Genomic DNA, 23696 nt, shown 5'->3' with positions numbered 1-23696 from the left:
CCTGCAGATATGTATCACGAGCCTACAGTGAACGAGGCATTATTTATGAGTGAGGATCCTGAAAGGTTTGAGAAAAGCAAAACCTAGAAAGCAGATGACAATGTAAGTTAACTCTATGTGAATGCAAAAACCTTTATCATGAAGTCAGGAAATTTGCTTAAACAATTGCTTAGAAAATGAAAGTATATGCATGTAGGTGACAAAGGGACCCCAGACTTCAGCCATTTCCTACAGGATGTGGAGCCCCAAAGCTCTCTGGTGTCTTCCCTAACCATGCGATTCATCAATTTCATAAATCTTTGGACCCTGCTCCAAACCAGTTCCAAGAGCTCAGCTGCATCTGACCATCTGCAGAGAAATCTCGCTTCCCTGGAAGTGGATACATCTTTTAGATCTATTAGAACGTCGCTGGAAGTAGGGCTTCGTAAGCCAGAGAACTCGGGCTCGATGGAAAGAGACCTGGGAGTTTTCCTTAAAGAGAGAAGACAGAAACACCTTCTGCATTGAGAAAAGGCTTATTTGGGTGAACCAATCACCAGATGGCAAGAAAATGGAAATAACTTAAAATCAACTACAGGAAAGGATCAAGATTTGTTAGCAGATCCGCAATTGCTTTGGAAACCAGGGCTCAATTTCCAAATGGCTAAGTTTTAAAATGCGACTCATTGAATTACACGTCTGACATTGACGACGACGCTGTCCCAGAAAGAGGTCTGCAGGAGGAAGACCTCACCAACACTGCCCAGAAGACGTCTGCACAACTTCAGGTGGGTAAAACTAAAAAAGACCATGGCTTGATTTTTTAAAAATTGAGCAATCACATGCCACCCTCCCTTCTCTAGGCAATGGAGTGTGAACACACACACGCGCGCGTACACATGTGCACACACGTGCGCTCTGACCTCGCTTCACCATCCTGCCGGCCACGGTGAACTGCGTGGAATCGTTGGCTGCTCCTTTGCCCCTCGCCTTCCAGGCGTCCTCTCTCACGGTGATGAGGTGCTTCCTCTCTTCAATGGTCATCTGACTCTCTCGACTCTCTGTGACCCGCTGTGTACGGAGCGCCCCGAGGAGAAAACAGGAGAGGGAATGACAGAGATGAACTTTAGCTTGGAGCATCTCAGGAGCTGAACAGCAGGCGGGACGGCTCCTACATTGTCCCCAAATGGCCACAGCTGTTCTCTCCGAAACGTGTTGGTTTCCTTTCTTTTAGCTCAAAATAGCAATCCCCACCCACAACACTGGAACTTTAGGTGAAAACTTTGCTTTTCTCCCCCCCTTATTTGTTTGGAGCCCTGGAACACCAGAATGATACTTTGTAATGTGAATGAAAAATATCACCTACATATCAGTAAACACAGGATGCTGCGGACACCAACCATCAGCCGCTACCACTGCCCCAGAACCGTGAGCAGGAGGGAACCCAGGATGGAGACAAGCAGGCTGCCGGCTGACAGATCCTCAGCCTCTGCAGCCACCCCCAACAGTGGAGAAAAAGAATCTCTGAACCTGCCAGCACCTTGATCTTGGACTTCCCACGCTCTGGAACTGTGAGAAATAGATTTCTATTGCTTATATGCTACTTAGTCTGTCTGTCCATCCATCCATCTATCTATCTGGGAGAGAAGGGTAAAGTGGGAAGCTGGCAGTGGGGGTGGCGGGTGAGGGAAAAGAGGGGGTGGGGGAGGGGTGGGAGGTCTGGTAAAGGGTGTATGGGAGTGTCCTGTTCTATTATGGCAATTTTCTGTAAGTTTTAAATTTTACCGAAATAAAAAACTATCCAAAAATGAAAAAAAGAAAAAGCCCTTTTCCTTAACTTTCCCACCCATGACTGGTGAGATGACCCTAATTCCAAGTATAAACCTCATAGTTTATAACTGTTATAAACTATGAGATTGACTTGCCAGGAAGACCTCACCAAAAGTCAAAAAAGAGGGTAAGTTTTCTTTTGAAAATGAAGTTTCAGGAGTGAGTTTTAATCAAATCAATATGGTGCTTGGCTCACAGTATTTCAAAAAAAACATATAAAGTGCCAAGGAAGTTTTCTTTCAGAAAGATCCAGATCTCACCAGTTCTATGGTGAACTCAGTAACGTGGCTCCAAGGTCCTGGGTGTGGTGGGAGGTGGGAGGTTAACGACTCAGAAAAATTGTGTCCCCGAATCAACAGTTCAACCATCCCCAAGGTGCCCCGACTCTCCTGTAGTTCCTGGGAGAATGTGATGGGTGTGAGCCGCAGGGTGACAGCTGTTCCAGGGCTTAAAGGCTCCAGCAGATTTCCAGATCTAGGTGAAGGAGCACTCTTTCCTCCACCTCTAAATGAGAATGTTCAACATACAAGTTTTTGGTACTCCAGCAGTTTCACCTCAACTTTGCTACTTAGTAGGGTTCGTTTAGAGCCTCCCCAATTCCTCCTGTCTGACTTTAAGTGGCTCTGTAATGCGGTAAGGAACAGTTTATTTGTTCACTTTAGAAGTTAATAGAATGTATCACAAGTTGCTATTCAATTTTCAGAGTCAAACTGTGAAAACAGGGAAGATGGACATCTTTGTCCCTGTAGGTTTTTTTTTTTTTCTAGCTTAAAACACTTCACTATTGTTTTATCTGGCTTTTCCTTTCTAAGTTTTTCTTTCCTTATTTAGAGAAGGACACAATACATAGTAAGCACTGTACCATTTTTCAGGTTTAGCTGATGATATTTGGGATTAACCAGCACAGTAAGGGAGCTGGGGCAGAATATGGTATGAATAGAAGTCCTACCCCATCAATCCTTTACTATTTCAAAGACAGATCCCATGAATGTAATGCGGAGATGGTGGGGGCAGGGGGCAGGACAAGAGAGAGAGACAGAGAGAGAGAAAGGCAGTGAACAGCTGGGAAGAAAGATGAGTCTTAGGGATGGGCAAAGACTGGATAGGACCCAGCGAGAAACTGTGCAAACGATTAATCTGCAAGAATGTTTTCCGTCTACCATACTGTTACTGATGGGTTTGCCTCTGTACACCTGAGCGATCACAGTGCGAATCTCACTAAGCATTTGGCACAGGAGGAGAGAGAAGAGAGAGCAGAACTACTAGGGACTCCTGATAGTGCAGACTTCAGGGTAAAATTCTTCTACAACTGGAGAGCTTTATAGGGAGAAAATACTGTGATCTGGCTTTTACGGCTTTTACATTTTCCCCTTATTCACCCCTAGTTAAACCACATGACAGGAAGAAATCATAATGCTAAGTAACAGAAATAAGGTCCAACGACAAATCAGAACTTTTCAGTTTTCAAAAATGCTGTCATCATTTCGAATTCCGTGCATCGTTAAAAGAAATTTAGCTTTGCCGTCTCCTTAAGTGACTGCAGTCCGTCATCAGCGCCCTTAGCCTCAAGCGGCCTGAACAAAACATGGAAAAAGACCTCAACTAGGCTTAGACCTCAAAATGACCACCATTTACAGAAACTAAGATGAAAGGAAGGGAACGAAGGGAAAGCTGATTCTGAGACAGCCGTGAGGCACGCAAGGAGAAAGAAAACGTGTGTTGAAGCCTGGAAAGAGACATATCGCCCATTTAGACAGAGCTTGTGTGCTTTAAATGCTCCACTTCCCTCTCTGTGCCCCTCTGCGATACTGTTCAATATTGATACCACGACTGTTGGAGGAAAGGAGTGTCCGGGGACCCTGATAAGCTAGTGCCACAGCACTGGTGTATAAACTACTCAACTGGGGAAAGTGTCCACAGGTAAAGATAAAGGATTTTTAGGCCATTTTCATTTTGAAGTGATAAAACATAGATTGCCTCTGGTAAATGTCATTTTCCTTTACATTTAAAAATATATTAAGAGATAGACCATGTTCACTGATTGGAAGATGCAATCTTGTCAAGATGTCAGTTCTTTCCAACTTGATCTACAGATTTGGTGTGATTCTAATCAAAATTCCAGCAAGTTATTTTGTGGATATTGATGAATGGACTCTCAAGTTTATATGGCAGAGCAAAACTCAGATTAGTGAACACAACACTGAAGGGGAAGAAAAAAATCAGAAGACTGACACTCCTCAACTTTAAGACTTATTATAAAGCTACTAAAAAAAGTACCACTACCATCATGACAGTGTTGTACTAGTGAGAAAGCAGATCAATAGGACAGAGAGCCCAGAAATACCCACACAAATATGCTCAAGTAATCTTTGAAAGAAGCAAAGGCAATACAGTGGGGGGAAAAGTCTTTTCAACAAATGGTGCTGAAATGACTGGACATCTCCATGCCAAAAAAAAAAAAAAAATCTAGACAGAGACTTTATACCCTTCACAAAATTAACTCAAAATGGCTCATAGACCTAAATATAAAATGCAAACTGTAAAATTTGCAGATGGTCATATGGAAAAAAATCTAGATGACCCTGGGTTCAGTGATGACTTTTTAGATACAACACTAAAGGTATGAGCCATGAAACAAATAACTGACTTGCTGGAATTCATCGAAATGAACACCTTTTGCTCTGTGAAACACACTGTCAAGAGGATGAGAAGACAAGCCACAGACTGAGAGAAAATAGTTGCAAAAGACATAATCTAATAAAGAACTGCTAACTAAAATATACAAAGAACTCCTAAAACTCAACAAGAAGAGAACACACAACCAATTAAGTAATGGGCAAAAGATCTGAACAGACACCCCCACCAAAGAAGATAAGCAGATGGCAAACGAAAAGATGTTCAACATCCTATGTCATCAGGAAAATGCAAATCAAAACAACAACAAGATTCTGTACACACCTGTTAGAGGAGCCCAAATCCAACGCACTGACAACACCAAGTGCCGACGAGGATGTGGAGCAACAGGAGCTCTCATTTATCACCAGGAATTATTGTGGGAATGCAAAACGGTCCAGCCACTTTGGAAGACAACTTGCCACTTTCATACAGGATTAAACATACTCTTAGCACGCGATCCTGCAGTCATGTACCTTGACGCCCAAATGAGTTGAAAACTGGTGTCCATACAGAAACCTGCGATGGATGCTTACAGCGGCTTTATTCATAATTGCCAAAGCTTGGAGGCAACCAAGATGTCCTTCAGTAAGCAAACGGATAAATAAACTGGTCCATCCAGACAATGAATATTATTCAGGAGTAAAAAGAAATGAGCTATCAAACCATGAAAAGACATGGAGGAAACTTCGATGCATATTACTGAGTGAAAGAAGCCACTCTGAAAAGTCTATATACTGTGTGATTCCAACTACATGACACTCTGGCAAAGACAAAACTATGGAGACAGTAAAAAGACCAGTGGTTGCCAAAGACTGGGAGGGAGGGAGGAATGAACAGGCAGAGCACAGAGGATTTTCAGGACAGGGAAACCACTCTGTACGATACTATGATGATGGACACATGTCAATATACATTTGTCGAAGTCCAGGGAATGCACAACACCAAGCGTGAACCCGAATATAAACTGTGGACATCGAGGGGTAACGACTTGTCAGCTATAACAAATGTACCACCTCCTGGGGGAGGCTGGGTGTGTGTGTGTGGGAGGTGGAGACAGGAGGGATGTGGGAAATCTCTGCTCTTTCTGCTCAATTTCCCTGTCAACCTAAAACTGCTCAAAAAAATAAAGTCCATAGAAAGTATACTATACGTACACAAATATATGTACTTTATACGTATATACGTATACATAATTTACATTTAAAGACTTCAATAATATACTTTTTCTTTTAAAGTGTAATATTGGTTTATTTAGAAGAAGCAACTCATCCCCCCCCCCTTAATGATGGAGCAGCAGGTTTGCTGCAGATTTGAGCCTCTTTTTGGGGGTGAACACCAGCTAGCGATGTGGGGCTGGGCTCTCACAGACCTGTGTAATGTCAGAGGAAAGGGGCCAAGGAGAGTGAGGGAAAAGGCCACCTTAGAGAGAGGACACGGGCAGTTCCCATTTGTGAAGAAGCAAGATGAAGCCAGGAGGACCCACACCAGACCCCTCCCTCTGGCTGCAGTCTGTGGATTCCACATCTGACACCATGTGCCTCTCAAACACCTGCACTGTCACCACTAGTCCTAAAGGAATGGTACAGTTGGAGTCGTGGTCCCAGAGGTCCTAAGAGGGGAGGGACTGACCAGGTCCTACAGACATAGGAAGAGGAGAACCTGGGGCTCGTGGTAAAGCGAATGCAGCCATGTTTTACAGCTGTTTGGATTCCAGGGACATTCCAAGGGGAACACAAAATGGTCCCTTATATTTTCTAGCTTTAAACAATCATCATGTATTATTATGCACCAACAGAATTACTCATCCCAGGCCAGGTCTCCCCTCTCGGGTGGGGTTCTGACGGGGTGCAGCGAGGACGGAGGAGGGTAAGGAGGGCTGAGGTTTCTCATGTCAACCTCACCACTGCCGTCAGCTCACGCCAGAACTGCCTCTTCCTCCTTCCACACCCCCACTTCCAAGCCTCCACCACATCCTCCGACTTCATCCAGGTACCCAAGATACTACGGTTACTGAGCTGGGGCGAGGAATACCCCGGGGTTCTTCTTGGGCTCCTGACTCAACTTAGGATGTAAAGCTTGGAGATCAAAGAGGGGAACTTCCGTCTTCAACCACTTCCATGAATGTGAGACTAATTAACACCATCGGGTCTGCCTAGAGGTCTGAGCCAAGGACGCGATGCGGGCGACTGACCCTAAACATGTGAAGACGTGATTACCTTCACACACGCGCGCGTGCGCGCACACACACAGAAATGCAGCAAAGGAGCTCCTTTCCCCAAACGAAACGAGCTCCTCCCTGCTGCTGGGAAATTGCAATGAGGCTCAATGTGCGTAAGCGTTTCCTCACCTGATTAATAGATACAAAAGACAGGTGTTTATGGGCGGCAGGAAGAGCAGGAGAATAAGTAGAAGCATAGACAGGTTCCTACAGAGCAAAGCAAGAGGATTAGAGGTGGAAAGAGGAGATTTATCAGAGTGGGGCAGGGAGGGGGACAGACGAAAACAAGGATTTCTCTAACAGAAAGATAACGAACTCATTGCAATTTCAATTCTCTTTCCAAGAGAGCCCTTCCTATTTGTTTATTTCTTTGAGGATGTGAAACTAAATCCCCACACAAGCACCATAAATAGACCCCAGTCAGTTCTGGGCAGTAATTGAGTTCCTGGTGAGATTGCTGCAATTTACAAAAGCTATTCAGTTACAGAAAGGGGGGCCCAGACTTCCATGGACAGTTTTAACTGTAACAGAAAACATTTACTTTAAAGCTTTTAAAGTTTTTTTCATTATAGGATTGAAACCAAGTTTAAGGAAACAGGATAGCTCTCCACTCTGGATAAAGCAGCATCTCGCCTCGGAATAAGAAAACCAGAGAGGAGCCCCAAAGGGAGCTGTCAAGGAGGAGAGCTACACGGGGCGAGGGATGACTCCGGTGTCATCTGGGGGAGACCTACGTTAAGAGGCAGGCTTACCCAAAGCAGGTTAGAAATGTCATTATCATCTGAAAATCCTCCTTCTTCCTAAGGTTAAAACAAACGGGAGACATTGCAGAGGCTGGAAGAGTAGGGTTGAGTCAGGGCGTCAACACAGTCATGTCAGAGTTTCTGTGCGGGGTCCCAGGAGATGCATGCACATGCCCACACAGCCGGTGGCACGACCCCCAGGGAAACTCAAGCCCGTCAGGTCAGCTGGACACTCCTCTTTAATCTGGAGAGTAACCCCCTCTTGCCCTGGTTCCTTCCATTCACTTCATTCTCTTGAATTGTGATTTGGAATTTCAACAATAGCAGGCAATCGGGACGTGAGTGCGGCAGTGCACCCTCCTAGGAGTTTCAAGGACTTGTTCTGGGGACATCATAGTTCTTAGCTTGATTCACTGACCGGCTACTGCTACTGAGCCACAGTCGGGTATCAAATCCTAACCTGGGACTCAGACAGAGACTTGGGGTTGGAACAGCAAACTCTATACTCTGTATTTCCTGGAAAAAGTCTGAAACACTGGATGATTATCTTGATGGAAGGACATGGGAGTTGCTGTCTCTGCCTTAATATTGAATAAAGTCAAAATGGGTTGGAGGCGGGGAGGGGAGAGCTCAGTGGCAGGGCATGTGCTTAGCATGCACGAGGTCCTGGGGTCAACCCTCAGGGCCTCTGTTAAAAAAATTTTTTTTAATAAAAAAAATAAAATGGGTTAAAAAACGACTTCTAAAAAAAATAGCAATGAAAACATAAAATTATTTTTAAAAATGGGGCTGGAATTTAAAACACTTATTTGGTGAAAATATATATAACTGCAATTTAGTTGGAACAGAGTCTCCTGCCAAATCCTTTCCTTCAAATTTTCTTTCGTATCATTTCTCTCATTCTTGGGACGGGATGAGTTCCTCTGAAGGAAACTGTCCACGGACCTTGCTGAAGTGCACACATTCCCCGCGGTGAGAGCCGGCCGAATCTACAAACCAACCGGTGGTGCCATCTTTAGAACTAACTACGTACACTACAAAAGCAAGAATGTGTCAGTCAGGTTAGCACTGCCCTAGACTAAGCCAAGAACAGGAGGAAGGGAGGAGGGATGGCCAGGCAGAGAGGAAGAACCCAAACTGCTTGCTGCGGGAAGTGACAGAGCCAGCGAGATAAGCGACCAGCACTCTTATGCCCCAAACCATCGATTCGGACTGTGGGGGGTGACTCTGGAAAGCAAGGCTAAGTTACACGGTCCTTGAGACATGATTGACTTCTTTAGTGGGGAACGGAAAACTCAAACTTGGTTCCCCAAATCTATTTGTGGGCCAAAAGAATGTCTTCTTACCCTATTGGACCCCAAATAGGATGCCAGTTAGAGCACCAAAAGTTTCCTTTGTGGACAACCCTTTGATGAAACAAAAATAGTTTTAGATTTTCAAGACATCCTTTTCATTTTTTAAAAAATGTGGCTACGTGACAATCTGTAATCACTTGCGTGGCTCACATGATGTTTTTATGGGATAGCAGACTCTCACGGGGGACGGGATTTCTATTGTGTCCTGTCCCCATTTCCTGCCTCCTCTGCATCCTCACAGGCTGAAACCATTAGGCCTCTGCTTACCATACACAAAAGCTTGTAAAATGTTGGGTAACCACAGATATGTGTCTTTGATGAATTCAGAAATGGTGCAGGAAGTGATGACCTGACTGTAAGTCTGGCTCCCTTCCCTCGGGGGAAAAGATGGAAGGTTCCAGAGCTTGCTCCCCTGGCGTGATCCAGCCTGGGATCTGCCCGCACCACGTGTCGTGAATGCCCGTCCTTGTGCAGAGCAGCATTCCGACACCCAGCAAGCCCTGGCCACGTCTCAAGCACCCCTCAGCTGCCTGAGGACTGTCTTAAGGCAGAACAGGTTCAAGGCGCCTCACTGACCCCATCTGAGCGCAATGAAGAGGTGACTGAAATACACTGGCCGCCCTTGGGAAGACACGAAGCCAAGGGCTTAGCAGAGGCCACGTGAAAACCACGTGACCTCAACAGAACTTGCGAATTCCCAATTCCTGCTACAAAAGCCGAAATAGATCGGCTTATTTTAACTTCAAAGAGCTTACTGTCTTGGGCCAAAGTGAAGTAGGTCACAAGTGGGAGCGGGAAGGGTGAGTTCAATGTTGCCACAGAGTCTGCGGCGTCCAGGAGCCCGAGACGTCGCTCAGGCCAGCGCTTCTGCTGATGGAGTTCCCACCCCAGGGGCAACGCAGTCACCTTCTCCCAGCTCGTGCCTCCTAATGCCAGCCTCGTGTTAAGGCAGTTCTGATCTTATCCGCTGCTCAGAGCCACCCGGTTCTCACAGCCTCAGGTGATCCGTGTCTCCTAAGCGGGGAGTGCACTGTAAGTCCGTCCCACCACTCCCGAGGATCAGTCTGGCTTTGTGCTTCGCACTTTCACTCTTCCCTGCCCACAGGGGATTGCCAGCTGCTGGGGCAGGTTTCTTTGTATCTTTCAAAATGACCAAGCGGTAAGCGCTAAAGTTACTTGTGAACCAATGTCAAGACCCTTTTAAATAAAGTTTATGGGAAATGGGGCTAAATTATTCGAGGGGCCCAGTTTTCTTTCACTTTAGAATTTAACTCTTGAAATCAAAATTTCACACATACACTCTTTCATATCCAAGTATATTTGAGAACTTTACAAACACCTGAGAATTAAATGTCTTCAGTCCTTATCTCTAACGTCATGTATGTCTCAAAAAATAAATTCAAACTGCTGTTCCAATGTAACCTATGACAGTACAGAAGTACCACCCACAAAGTGTCCACACTCCCTCCTCACAGCCCTACGGGCAACATCCCCTTTTCATGTAAGTTTCTCAATGCACGGCGGTCACACACATCTCTCTCTTCCGCAGATGCTTACTGAATTGTTTTAGAACTAGAAGGGGCCCAGGGGATCACCTGGTTGGGAGCATTTTTTTTTTTTTCCTTTTGGTTTGAAGACTTTTGAGCCTAGAAGCAGGCCAGGATGTGTCCTAGCGTCCACTCTGCCGCCAGCCAGCAAGTGCATTTGCCACCACGGTCAAGGGGCAGGAAAGTCACCACAGGCTTTGAGAGTGTGCACTAACCAGTCAAAAGCTGGTCATCGTTACATTAGCAATTTAACAACTCATCAATACCCTGGCATCCAAAAGGCTTGCCAGAATTGGTAACAACGTATTACTTAATTTTCTCGAAACCTGTAACATCCTTTACTGCACTTCCTCAAAAAAAGGCATACCTGCTCATGGGGAAACATGCCTTCAATTATTAAATAAGTGCTCGCTGACCACAATGATGTCCTTGTCTTGTGTCCTCATGTTTTAAATCTCGGCAGAGGACTGTTAAGCCCATATTTTACATGCAACTTACAAACGGGCAGGGGTCAATTGCAGTTTTTCATTAGAAAGGCTGTTACAACATCGTGACAAGGTTATTATGACATTGTAAAGTCAGACTTCATTTAAAAAGGTTTTAAGTCAAAGTAAAAGTGCACACTTCCAAAGCGAGGAAGTGCTTGCCCAGGCATTTCGCGTGTGGTGCTGTTCCCGGTTCTGCGACATCCCAAGGCTCCACCTGGTGATCAGCTGAAGCCGCCGTGGGACAGACTTTAAGTGGGGACCCTAATGTCAAGGGAGGGCTGACACTTCACCGGGTCGTTCAGCCATGCATGCTTGCTGAGGTCACACACTCCCAAGCGTGGTGTTAGTTACGGTGCTTTGTCCTAGCGGGGGCAACATTACCTTCTTCTTGAGAGACTGTTCCGTCTCCTGGATGCACAGGCTGCTGGTGACCGACGCCTTCCCATACTCCTGCTTTCTGGTCAGTCTGTTTCTCCAGTCTTCCTCTCCACTCTTCTTCAACAGTGCTAACCTACGGGGAGGGCATGCCGACCAAGATGAGATCAGCCCCAACTCTCGCTTGTAACAGAACCACAATTCAGATAAGTCAGAGCCCTTTGGCTAATAAATGACCCCAGCTGCCTAATTTTAAACTTTCTGAATGTCATTTATTCTGAAGAAAGTATATCTGGAAAAGTAATACAGATCATTGTACGACATAGGTTGCATTACATGGATGACTGCATTTTCTCAGGGGGCCCCAAAAGTCTTAAAGTTAGTTGAAATGCAAAGCTGAAATCTGACTTGCCAGATAAAAGAGGCAACATCATTCTACCAAAGAATAACTCTGTTTTTCACTTGCCTTTGGGCTGAGAGCATGAAAGAGATAAAAGTAAACGTCCCCAGAGAAAAATGTCTTCTAGTGACCCCTTCCGGTCATTTGATGACTTAACATTTAACCAAAGCAGGATAGGACTTACTTGCAGAAAACATAGCAGAAATGGGTTTAGAATTTTAAAGCTATAAAACACTGACGGTCTCTGAATATCATCATTTTAATTACAGGTAAAAGCTGATGTTTAAGATTGTTTCTCTTCCGGTATTCTAAGCTCTGTTCTTTTCCTTTGAATGAGCTCGGTCTTTCCAATCTGTCTTCTTAATACAGAAACTTCTCTACAAACCCATTAAAAAAAATTATCACTTCAACTTTCCCCAGGGGAAAGCTATATACCAAAAAAAAAAAAAAAAAGAATCTGATTAACTGAAGTTTTTACCTAACCTGCTTTAGTTCAGCTATGGTGTGACTTGATAGAATGCTGCCTGGGTGTTATAATCTGTGAAAGGTTATTCTCGTGGACGTGAGGCTATTTTAGTTAATTACAATGAATGAAGAGGTCCTGGGCATTTAAGTTGGGCAAACACAGGGATGATAAAAGGCTCAAAAAGGATGATCATTGAACTCATTGGAGCTGGTGCCCAAACAACGCAAAGATCAGGGCAAAAAAATGCTTAGACCCCTTTCTCCGGCCGCTGATCCTGGTGGGCTGGGTCTTTTAAACATTCATGAAGGCACATCCATAAGGAGTGTATTTTTCAGCAATGTATCAGCGGTAGTTTGACTGGTTAACTCCTCAGGTGACCTGGTCTCCTCTTCTTATTGGTCATAATGGGAACTGAACTAGACGTTCTCTGAGGGCCCTTCTCCCGAGTGTCCTGACTTCATCAAACATCTGAATTGGAGACGGGATGAAATACATCATAGTCCCCAATAAAAGTTTAGCTAAGCCAATAAGAAAACAAACTTTGCAGCACTTAAGAATCCACGTACATCTACAAATTCACACATTGCATCAAGAGTGTGCACTTGTCTGTTCATTCACTCAAATAATGGAAAGTCAGGTACGAATAACTCCCCAAGGGGTGACAGTGGCTTCAGACTCTGGACCCATCCCCTTACCAGTCTCTTTCTTTTCCTTCCCTTCTTTTCTGCTCTGTGACAGCACATAAGACCCAAATGTCCATTCTCCAAAACTAGTATCATGCTGCCTCATTTATCTGTGATACTGTGGTTTATAATAAATATATATTTGGTCTTTGTCACCTTTCCTGGCACAGAGCTCCTAAACCTTTTGGAATTTTCTAAATGATGAGAGTGATGAAGGTGTCTTATCTGAACAAGGTGACTTTTGGAAGCACCTAAGGATGGGGGCTGGATGCCAGGGGAATCAACAGGAACTTTCAGTCCCAACCCCTGATCTCCAGGGAGGAGAAGGGAGCTGGAGATTAATCAAATCACTGGGCATTGGTGATTAAACTCAATCATGCCTGTGTAAAGGAACCTCTTTAAAAAAAAAAAAACCCAAAGGACACAGTTCAGGGAGTTCTTGGGCTGGTGAACTCGTGGAGATTTGGGGAGACTGGCGCACCTGGAGAGGGCATGAAACCTTCACAGCCCTTCCTCATACTTCACCCTGTTCATCTCTTCTGTCTGGCTGTTTCTGACTTATATGCTTTTATAGGAAACTTCAGATCTTGTAAGTAAAAGCATTTCTCTGAGTTCTGTGAGCCACTCTTGCAAATTAATTGAATCCGAGGAGAAAGTTGTTGGAACCTGCCATCTATAGCCAGTTGGTAGATCAGAGGCACAAGTACCAACCTGGACTTGTAACTGGTATCTGAAGAACTGTGGGAAAGTCCTGTAGGATTGAGCCCTTAACCTGTGGGAGCTGACGCTGTCCCCAAGTAAGACAGCGCCGGAATTAGATGGAGCTGTAGGACACCTGGCTGGTGTCGTCGGAGAATTGCTTGATGGTGGGGGAAAAACTCACACTGAAAATCAGAGTCAGAATCTTACATCTAAGACAGACCCCACTTGGTTTCATTCAGCCCTAAATTCTATAATCTGTGACACTGACAATACTCTGCATGCTGCCAGGGCTAGTTCATGTACTTGGAAACAAATTCTAAGTTCCTTTAAGTGTTTCCATGTGAATGTCAGATTATATAAGGACCATGATTTATCTTTCCTCCAAGTATTCTGAATGAGTCAGTTTCATTCTAACAGGAAAAAAATAATTGAATACAATCAGAGCCTGAAAAGAATTAGTATTTGTTTGCTGCAGGAGAGCTTTCGAAGCATCTAGAAAGTAGACTTTCAAAAAGTAAGTGAGCCAGTGCTTGGACACCCAAAGGAAGAAGTGCTTCCGATCCATCCTCCTGTGAACGGAGACTCGTTCATCTCGTTGATATTCTCCTGACAAACTGGTTTCAGAACCAGCTCTGTCTTTTACCTCACCCTTGACCTAGACTGGGAGTTACTCATTTGGGCTGTCTACCTTTTTAGAATCATATTTGATTCCAAATGATTTGGGGGAAATTTTAAAAATCAAACACAGCCTCGTGAGTGGGGTTTATGAAAAAATAATGGGCTACAGTCTTTAAGAATATTCTCAAAAATCAGCTCCCTGAAGTCTAGAGCAGTGACACCTTCATCTAAATAATCACGTGGCTGCCCTGGTGGCTGGCTGCTTGGAGGAATGGAAAACTGACCTAGAAAAAGGCAGAGTGTGGATCTGTAATCATGTTATGGTCCACCTTGTACTCTGCTGACCTGCACAGCAACCTCCAAGAAACCGGACAGCGTTATTCCCAATGAGACAGACAAGGCAGGGTGCACATCCAGGCCAGTGTCATGCACTGTGGTCACGCTGTGTGTCAGTGGGACAGGGAGCTATGAGGCCACCCCGGGCACTTCCTGCCCCTCTCCCAGCGTCCTGGCTTATTTCATTAGTTATCCGTTAGCTGACCAGGAGCACTTTTGCCCTCATGTTTTAGGAATGGCATCGTATTTTTTTTAAAAATAACTTCCCCCACCCTGGGATGGCCTACAAAGAATTCTTCCATTTCAAAAACCTTGCTTCTAGACGTGCTGGCTGGGTCCTCAGCAGGAACTTCCAAAGATAACAGAGTAACCAAAATAGTATGGAAGAAACTGTGCTTCAATTGAGCTCAGATGGTATTAAAACCCAGCCCTGGCCTGCAGAGTGTGACGGAAAACTTAAACATAGCACGTGCTGAAACGTACACGTATTATTCCTGCCCCTTTAGATTTCTGACTTGGTGTTCAACCAGCTGAGGAGGCAGGAGATCTTTCCAAATGCCTTCTCTTCTGCAACCTCAGGACCCTCCTGACTCTCTGCAGACCGCCTTGCGCAGCAGAGGGCGGGGGAGCCAACGTCTGGTCCTGCATGTAATATAAATTACTGCCTATGCAATTCAAACAACTGTCAGCGCTTTTAACACCTGCCAAGTCCAAGTGCTATTTGCAGGGCTCTGATGTTGAAAGCCTGGGCATCTGCTTAGTCTGAGGCTGAGAACCAGTGAGGGGTTGTTCACCCTCAGGCATTATTCACCCCTAGGCCGGGCCCGGGGCCACCACATTGTGTGCCTGCCAGGCCACTGGGGAAATGGTACCCCTCCAGCCACAGCCCACACTTTTCCAACAGGGGTTGCTGGCCCAAGGCGGGTGGTTACAGCTGCACTGATTTGGGGGCCCTGCTTGAGGACAGCAAGTTCTGCAGGCTCACGGCAGTCAGGGCTGGGCCAAATACGGGGCAGGCAAACTGCATTCCCCCAAGTTTCAGTACATTTTTTTTGTTCCTCCTTTAAAAATGTCCCCTCATTTCAGAGAATCCCAGGCATCACACAGATACGGCTGAACAGCACTTAGGATTACGACTTCGACTGGATCTTGTCCTTGGCTGGTTTGTAGGCTGGAGGAATGCACCAAACATCTTTTAAATGATGACAGGTCAAAGATCAGAAAAAGAGGCAGCAAAGGAAAAAGACACCTCTGTCCCTAATTCCTCCATTAAGAAAAAGGCCCTCTAGTGGCTGAAGTCTCCCAGCTGCAAGTAAGAGCCTGGAGTCTGGCTGAGTGGATGGTGGGGCTGGCAGGGAACACGGCTGGACCCCAGCCTGGCCCTTTAAGAGAGGCTGGCTGAGGCATGGCGGCTTCTTCAAAATTCCTGGGAGTTCAAGCACATCCTTAGGCTCTTTTGCCTTTTTTTGTAATCTTCTCCCCCAAAATGAAAGCTCAGATGCTGTTATTTCAGTAACTGCGGAAGTGAGATCTAAAAGCTTAATATACTTCTAGAGGTTTTATCCCTAAGTAACAGAAAATGTATTTCATTTACCAGGCTCCTCAAAGAAGCTCCCCACAAGAGACAATTTAAACCTAAATCATGTAGGCAGTTAGGAAACAGTGGTTTTACCAATCCAGTGGGAAAAGCAGATTGCATCCTAAATTTTGGGCCAGTTATGATTCAAACTTGACATTCCAGATGTCAGAAAAGGGGAAAAAAGAAAAGGATCTTTCAGATGTTTCCCTGAGCATCAAACATGTTCTCCAAGAGGCATGGATGGAGGATTCCCTATAATATCTCAGTTGCTACACTTGTTTAAGACTTAGTTTTTATCTACGGAAGGGGGATAATATTGGCTGTCTGCAGCACTGAGTGAGGAAGTACAGGGGAAATGCTGTGGGCAGTAGAGGACCCTCGGGGACCCTCAGCGTGGAGGGCTTAACAGACTCAAGTCCAGAGCAGGAGGCAGATGCACGACGTCAAGAAGGCGACATCGCATCCCAGGTGGTGGCTGTCAGAAGACATGATGAAAGAAACTGACATAAAGTCCAGTCTCTACTTGTTAAGAATCTAAAACATGGACGTGATATGTGAAACCAGCCACACCAAGAACATGTGAATTGAGAGAATCAGTATTGGAGGAGAGTGGAATCTGCCTAGCACTGCTGTCCAGCTAGGATTTCTGTCCTCTAACCAGTTTCTCCTGGTGAGAACACACAAATTAGATGTTAGAACACTCATCTGAACACAGGATGCACTGCCACATGTACCGAGGGGAAGAGCTAAAGCCCCGCCCCTGGGGTGGGTTCTGTTCACCGGAGTCAAACCTCTCCTTTGGTGAAACGAGGCAGTCAGAGGAATCAGAATGAGGTTTTAAAGTTCAATTTTATATATCTCCTCAAAAAAGCAAAGCCCAAATAAATAAGCAATGAGCATTCTTATTTGAAATAGTCAAGCTTCAGGATTTTATTTTAAAAGAAGGAAGGAATCGGAGCCCCCCTCCCCCACTTAGGGAAAAGCTATGGATGGACTGTAAAAGTATGTAGCTTTTAGCTTTGTGATTTCAGCAAATACAAACACAAGAACTATTGAGTAAGGGGGAAAAGATCTCTGGCAACAGATTGTGTCTTAGCAGAATTAATTACAAACATAGATGCTAAATAAAATGTCCCTCATCCTTTTTTAAACGTATAGTTTAACAGATAAACTGAACAGCTGTGGTTCTGGGCAGACTGAGGTCAGGGGTCCCTTGGATCTGTGACAAACACTGTCTCCCAACAGTCAGAAGACCTGTGTGTACAGAGTCGGATTTGAACGCCCTTCCAGGATGTTCACAGCAAACTCACACCCATTCTTCACCTCCTCAGACAATCCACGGAGCCCAGGTTAGGAAGTTGTACCTTTATAGCATCTCATATTTTTTAAAAAAAATTAGAATTTTACGGTGGGATCAAAACTGCTTTCAGAAAGATAGAAACTAAAATTCACTAAAAACAGGCAAGTGAACCAAGAACGGCTGCAGGGCGGACAGACACAAAACGTCTTCATTCTGGCCCGAGAGACAGAATATACCCAGAGATGGGGAATCTCTTGAAAAGCCTTTGAGAAAAAGGGAGCAATTAGTATTTTCTGTTGGAATTTTATCCCAGGAATGTTTTCTGATGTATAAAACATCAGAATTTGTGTATAAGTGATATTTATCTTTGATTCCCTTAAATGCTATCTCTTCTTTCTCGTCTAATCAGTTGTCAACAGGTGAGTCTCTGGAGGATGTGGAGAAAAGGGAGCCCTCCTATGCTGTAGGTGGGAAAGTAGGTTGGTACATCTACTATGGAAAATAGTATGAAGTTTCCTTAAAAAACTAAAAATAGAACTACTCTATGACCCAGCAATCCCACTTCTGGGCATATATCCAGAAAAGATGAAAACTCTAACTCAAAAAGATACATACACCCCAATGTTTACAGCAGCACTATTTACAACAGCCAAGATAACGAAGCAACCTAAATGCCCATCGACAGATGATTGGATAAAGCAGATGCGATATACATATATGTATGGAATGTGTAATGGAATACTACTCAGCCATGAAAAGAATGAAATAATGCCACTTACAGCAACATGGATGGACCTAGAGATTATCATACTAAGTGAAGTAAGTCAGAGAAAGACAAATATATATCATCACTTATATGTGGAACCTTAAAAAGTGGCACAAATGAACTTATTTAGAAAATAGAAACAGACTCACAGACATAGAAAACAAACTTACGGTTACCAAAGGGGAAAGTGAGGGGAGGGATAAATTAGGAGTTTGGGATTAGTAGATACACACCACTGTATATCAAATAAACAACAAAGATTCACTGTATAGCACAGGGAACTATACTCATTATTTTATAATAACCTATCATGGAAAAGAATCTGAAAAAAATATAACTGAATCACTCTGCTGTACACCTGAAACTAACACAGTATTGTAAACCAACTATACTTCAATTTAAAAAAAGTTGGGTCTCTGGGATCAGCCCTCTTTGAGCTGGGTTTCCGTGGAGGAGGACTTCATGCCAGAATAGGCCAAACAGCTTCCCTGATTCAAGCATCACTTCTACTTAGCCCCTCCCTTCATCTCCAGCACCTGTACCTCCTCAGTCTGGTACGACTGTGTACTATGAATTTTAAATAAGCAAAAGCGGGGGAAAAAAAAGCTTTAATAGTCTTCTTGATTTGTTGGTTGAAAAAGTCTCCATCTATTTAATATTTTATGAGTATTATTCAAAAGTTTGGCTTGAAAAACCGAATGAAGAGTTTTCATCGCAGTTTGATGCATCATTTTACGTAGCTGGAAATGGACTTAGATGAAAAACAGGAGAGGTCAGTGCCGGGCAGTGCAAGAAAACTCCTGAATGGTAGAGGTAACTCAGGAGGGGTCCAGGTGAGTGAAGCCATGAAGAACAAGCGGGAAGAATTCTGCCAGTCAAACTGGGAAACTGACAAGAACTGTCTTCACCCAGGCTTCCTGTCACTTACATTTCTGCTAAAGGCTGACAAGGAAAATACAACCCCAGATATTTCACTCTGATTCTTTGTCTCTGTCCCCTTTAAGTACAGCCTCTCAATCCTCCATTATTTTTTGAATGAAATGAGGTTACAGTGTTATTTAATACTCAAATGTAGTCTTTCATAGCTATTACCCGATATGAAATTTCTAAATGCAGTGCAGAAAAGTCATCCATTTTACTTTTCATAAAATAAACAAAATTTAGATTTGAATCCCAAGGACTTACATCCTAAATAAGAATTTATCTCCATTCCCTCTACACATATTTCACCTAGGCAGTCGTGTGTGCAGCTGCATCCAATTTCAAGCCAGGTGTATCTGAAGGGGAAAGAGCTAAGATCCCTGCCCCCATCACTGGCTGGTCAAAGAACGTAGTATAAAAAAGAATACAAGTGGCTGGTAGCACACATCCTTAGCATGCACGGGGTCCTGGGTTCCATCCCCAGTACCTCCATTAAAAAAAATTAACTTAAAATGGATCATAGACTTGAGTGTAAGAGCCAAGCTTATATATAAAACCTCTAAAAGAAAACATAGGAGAAAAGCTAGTGACCTTGGATTTCACAAAAATTTCTTGACCACAGCACAAAAAACAAACTATGAAAGGAAAAACAATCAATTAAAAAAAAAAAAAAAGAAAAGGAAACAGAACCACACACAAAAGCAAGCAGAAGTCTGTTTCTGTTTGTTTCTTCATCTGAATTTTGAACTAGTGTCACCAAACTAGACACCGGGTACACGCAGTTCACTTTCCAACAGCCTGACTTCCCAGCACTCCTCCAGGTGAACAGCACATTGGCTTATACAGCTGGAGTCATGACTTTATCTCTCTGCCCATTACTCAGCTCTCTCGCTTGTTTTTTTTCTTCTTTTTTTCTTTTAAGATATAAGCTCTGCTCCCACCCCCGACCCCCAGTAGAATTCTTGTCAATCACCACGCTCATTTGTTACCTCTCTTTAATGGACATGGTTTTGCTGGGGGAGTCAAGGATGCCCTCCACTGCTGGTACTTTGATCTCTCCAGCTGCAAACATGGCACACGGACTCCTGTGGTGCTTCTCCAGCTGTTCCGAGGGGTCAGGCTGCTTCCAGGACACGGGGGTTGCAGTTTGAGCAACGGTCTTCCCAGCAGCTGCGCCTGTCTGCTCAGAAGTGGGCTCCCCGAACTCTGCTTCTGGGAAGGAAAGGAGCAGCGTCAGCACTTACTCCTCCAAGCAGACATTCTTCAAGCCATTCACCCCGCCGCCGACAATCCCGCACTTGGAGTTCAATCCGTGGGCACATGGCAGGTTACCCAGCCCACCTGGATTCCTGCAAATCTGGGGCATTGCTATACAGTCTCTGGGAAAACCAAACTTCCCAGTGGGTGGCTCCACCCAGTTTTATGACCACTGATCTCTTCCTACGGGCAGGACACAGGAAGTCAGCCTGAACTCTACATGACAGAATGTCTCCACTCCTCCAAAACAATACTTTGACATTTCAAATGTGCTTTACTCAAAAGCCACTACTGTAACTTACGCGCTATCATTTTATGTAAATGCAGAAAGAGAATGAAAGTTCCCGGCAGTACAACTTGCTCGTCTGCATAAGAGAGATGTAAAAGAATCTAAACTGCAGAGACAGGCTTCAAGTTCTTACTCCCTGTGCTTACCCAGCCCCAGACCTTCGGAGCCATCAGTTTATAAAAGGGGCCAACAGAGCTGGCAGTTCACAGGGCTCTAACGTGAGTTAGTGTGGCCAAAGCCATCAAAAACCCACATCAAGATGTGCAAAAGTGCTTCAGGTATTTGGATGGTAGAAACACTGATTAGTCCCTGAATGAGTCAGATTCAAGGGGAAGAGAATGCTGGCGAGAGAAGGATTCGCACTGGACTGTCAATCAAACCTGAATACTTATTATAAACTGCCTTCACAATTCAGTTAAAGACAATCACAAACCCCGGCTGCCCATCAAGCAGAAACCAAAGCAACAGTGGTAAGTTACCTCTCAGCGAAAACTTCCTCTTCGTGACACCCTCTAAGTCCACCTTCTCTTCAAAGAGCTGCCTGTGCTTGGAGTCTGGGCTCCCTTGCATGGTGCTTCTTGCAGTGGAAAATTCCTCCATTTCATCACCAAGATGGGCAATGGGAGGGTGAGTGAACTCCAGGCTTCCCTTTCTCGGAACAGTGTACATGGCTTCTTTAGGACTGTCCCCTTCCCGGACTCCGCTAAGGGTGGGGCAGGACGGCTCTGCTTCTGCAAAGGACTCGTACTTTGTAACCCCAACGACTCCACCGGTCAAGACACCCTTGCTTTCCATCTCTTCAAATTCTCTCAACAGTCCTTTGCTCCCACCACCGTCTACCGAAGGCTGCCTGGCTTGGGATTTCAAGATGCTTCTCACTGGAGAGTCTGAATTTTCTATCGAAGACAGAAATTTATGCTCAGTGGCACTGGAGCTATCATCCACCGATGGCTTTGTCCGAAGACTCCCTGCGTACATTGGAGTGACAGCAGATGCCATGGTGGACACAGATGTGTTCACAGGGGGTGAGAAGGGAATGAGCTTCCCACTTTGTACCTGGAAGGAACAGTTCAAAAGGAAAAAGTGGATTTAAAAATACTGCCTATGTAAATCTCCTTGTGTAGATTGACATGGATGGAGAGACGGCATTTAGGGCAGTTTTGCTGCTTCTCCTGGTGAGAAAGAGATCCTAGAAATAGCTGTGTAATGCATCTCATTAAAAAAACCAGCTGGGTGAAAAGCAGGTCGTGCATCCTATTTTTTGCCCCAAAATGGACTCAAGTCCAGATCATCTCAGCAATGATGAGAGTAAGAAAAGAGAAACATTTTTGGCATGGCAATCCTCCTTAGGAATGACTTATTACCAAATAATCTACAGGCTGCATGGTTTACAGGGAGATCACCTTCACGACATCACTAACCCCAGACGAACACTGTGCTCCCTTAAGCATATCCGTGCAAACTGGAGCCCGATCACAGGGCACCCACCTGTTCCACCTCTCCAAGCGTGACCGGCTGGGTCTGATAGCGAGCGTTCATCCTCCTCTGTCTCACGTCTAATCTGTTCCGCGTAGAGATCGCTTTGGAGACTGGCTGGGACAGTCTGTTAAACAAGGCCAGCTTCTCCGCGAGGCTCAGAGTGGAGGAATCAGGTTCCCCTGGCTCAGCACAGCCTTCGCCCTCGTTTGCCTGGTCTCTGGCTAACGCCTTCTGCTGAGCAGACGCCTGCAACCTGAAAGGGAGGAAAGGTCACCCACGCGCAAGGAGGGAGACGCAAGCCCACCACTCCCTGTGTGTTAACTGGCTGCAAAGTGTCACCTCAATTGCAACGGGGGCTTATATTTTCCTACCCCTATTTAAGACAGGTGTGGGCAGCTGGTTAGCTATTAACAAGATGGAGCAGAGAAGGGGGGGACCCTCGCATTGACCATGTCACAAAGAGCAGATTTTCTGCTCGGAATTATTTCTGAAAATTGAATTTCCTATGTAAGGAATTAAAGTCAGTTTGGATATACCTTATCTTACAGAGAAGTCGTATTGTTAGTATCAACAACAAATAAAGGCTCAAATAGGAGCCCTTGGCTGTTTCTGATGGTGTATTTAGACAACTCAATGTGTGGTTCAGAAGGTGGTCCTTACATTTTCTTTTATTTTTATTATCCTTTTTAATTGAAGTAGAGTTAATTTACAATGTTGTGTTAGTTTCAGGTGTACAGCATAGTGATTTGGTCATATATATATATATATATGCATATATCTATATTCCTTTTTAAAAACTTCTTTCCCATTATAGTTTATTCCAGTTTAAATAACTAAGAAACAATGCAGTCATTCTATCAACAACTTTATCTCCAACACAAATGCTTTAATTGTAAAAATCCTCTCAGGGGTTTCTACCTATTTCCTAAAAGATACTTAAATCTGAAATTCCTGATAACTTGAAAATGTCAGGAAGGAACCACTGGGCACTGATAAATCCTTCCAACTTCTAGGTAGAGGAGAAGGTTCTAGTTACCCGGTCCCTGCGGAGCTTGGAAGGTCTAAGACATGGTACCTTCTGCTACTAGCAAATCTGAGTCTCCAACCCAGTGAAAAGTATATTCTGCCTTGACTCCAATTAATCAGCACTCCACGGCTTGCCCCAGACAAAGGAGCAGTGCCAGTGTTCTGGGGTGCAGTGAGGATGGCAGTAATGCCAGCCTGAGTCCTGGACCTTTCCTGAGCTAGAACTAGGTGTGATGGTGACTCGCTTCTCCAAAGACAGCTCGGCTTCTGGGCGATGCCAGCTTTATTTCTGCACTGTCATTTTACTTCTCTTAATCTTATTTTTAGCCTCTGTGCTTTGGCCCCTAACAGTAAAATAGAGGGAATATTTACATGCCTTAAGGACATAATTTTTAAACACCACATTAAAGTCTAATAGTAAAACATCCAAATTCAGACATTATAAATTGTTATTGTCCCAATCCCCCTAAATAACAGCATTGTGTCTCGATCCCTTAGAAACAGGGTTGTTTTTAACAAGTATTTACGTCTACAACTGTTAAAAAAAACTGAGTGTTATCAGAATTTCAACATTCAAATTAACACCCTATTTTTTGGTTAATCAAGTGCTAGTATTTAAGATGAAGGATGAAAGTTTTTAGGGATGACAACGATTATGAAAAA

At 44.4% G+C, this 23696-nt stretch overlaps 1 protein-coding gene across 19 annotated transcripts in view; it reads right to left on the bottom strand.

The window, feature by feature from the left end:
• The window catches only part of SVIL (supervillin), a 215156-nt gene that overhangs the window by 32601 nt on the left and 158859 nt on the right, over positions 1-23696 (bottom strand). For 13 of the 19 annotated variants that reach the window (XM_031444939.2, XM_031444940.2, XM_031444941.2 and 10 more), the window contains 7 exons: positions 22017-22260; positions 21008-21584; positions 19972-20194; positions 11218-11347; positions 7456-7503; positions 6833-6910; positions 903-1050 (listed from right to left, as the gene is read on the bottom strand). In XM_031444939.2, the coding sequence (XP_031300799.2) occupies positions 903-1050; positions 6833-6910; positions 7456-7503; positions 11218-11347; positions 19972-20194; positions 21008-21584; positions 22017-22260 (1448 nt within the window). The remainder of the gene's footprint in view (positions 1-902; positions 1051-6832; positions 6911-7455; positions 7504-11217; positions 11348-19971; positions 20195-21007; positions 21585-22016; positions 22261-23696) is intronic. The other 6 variants (XM_064479449.1, XM_064479452.1, XM_064479458.1 and 3 more) reach the window with 3 other exon arrangements.

Source organism: Camelus dromedarius, chromosome 26 (genome assembly GCF_036321535.1).
Source record: "Camelus dromedarius isolate mCamDro1 chromosome 26, mCamDro1.pat, whole genome shotgun sequence".
NCBI lineage: Eukaryota > Metazoa > Chordata > Mammalia > Artiodactyla > Camelidae > Camelus > Camelus dromedarius.
This window is presented reverse-complemented; position numbering and strand designations above follow the sequence as displayed.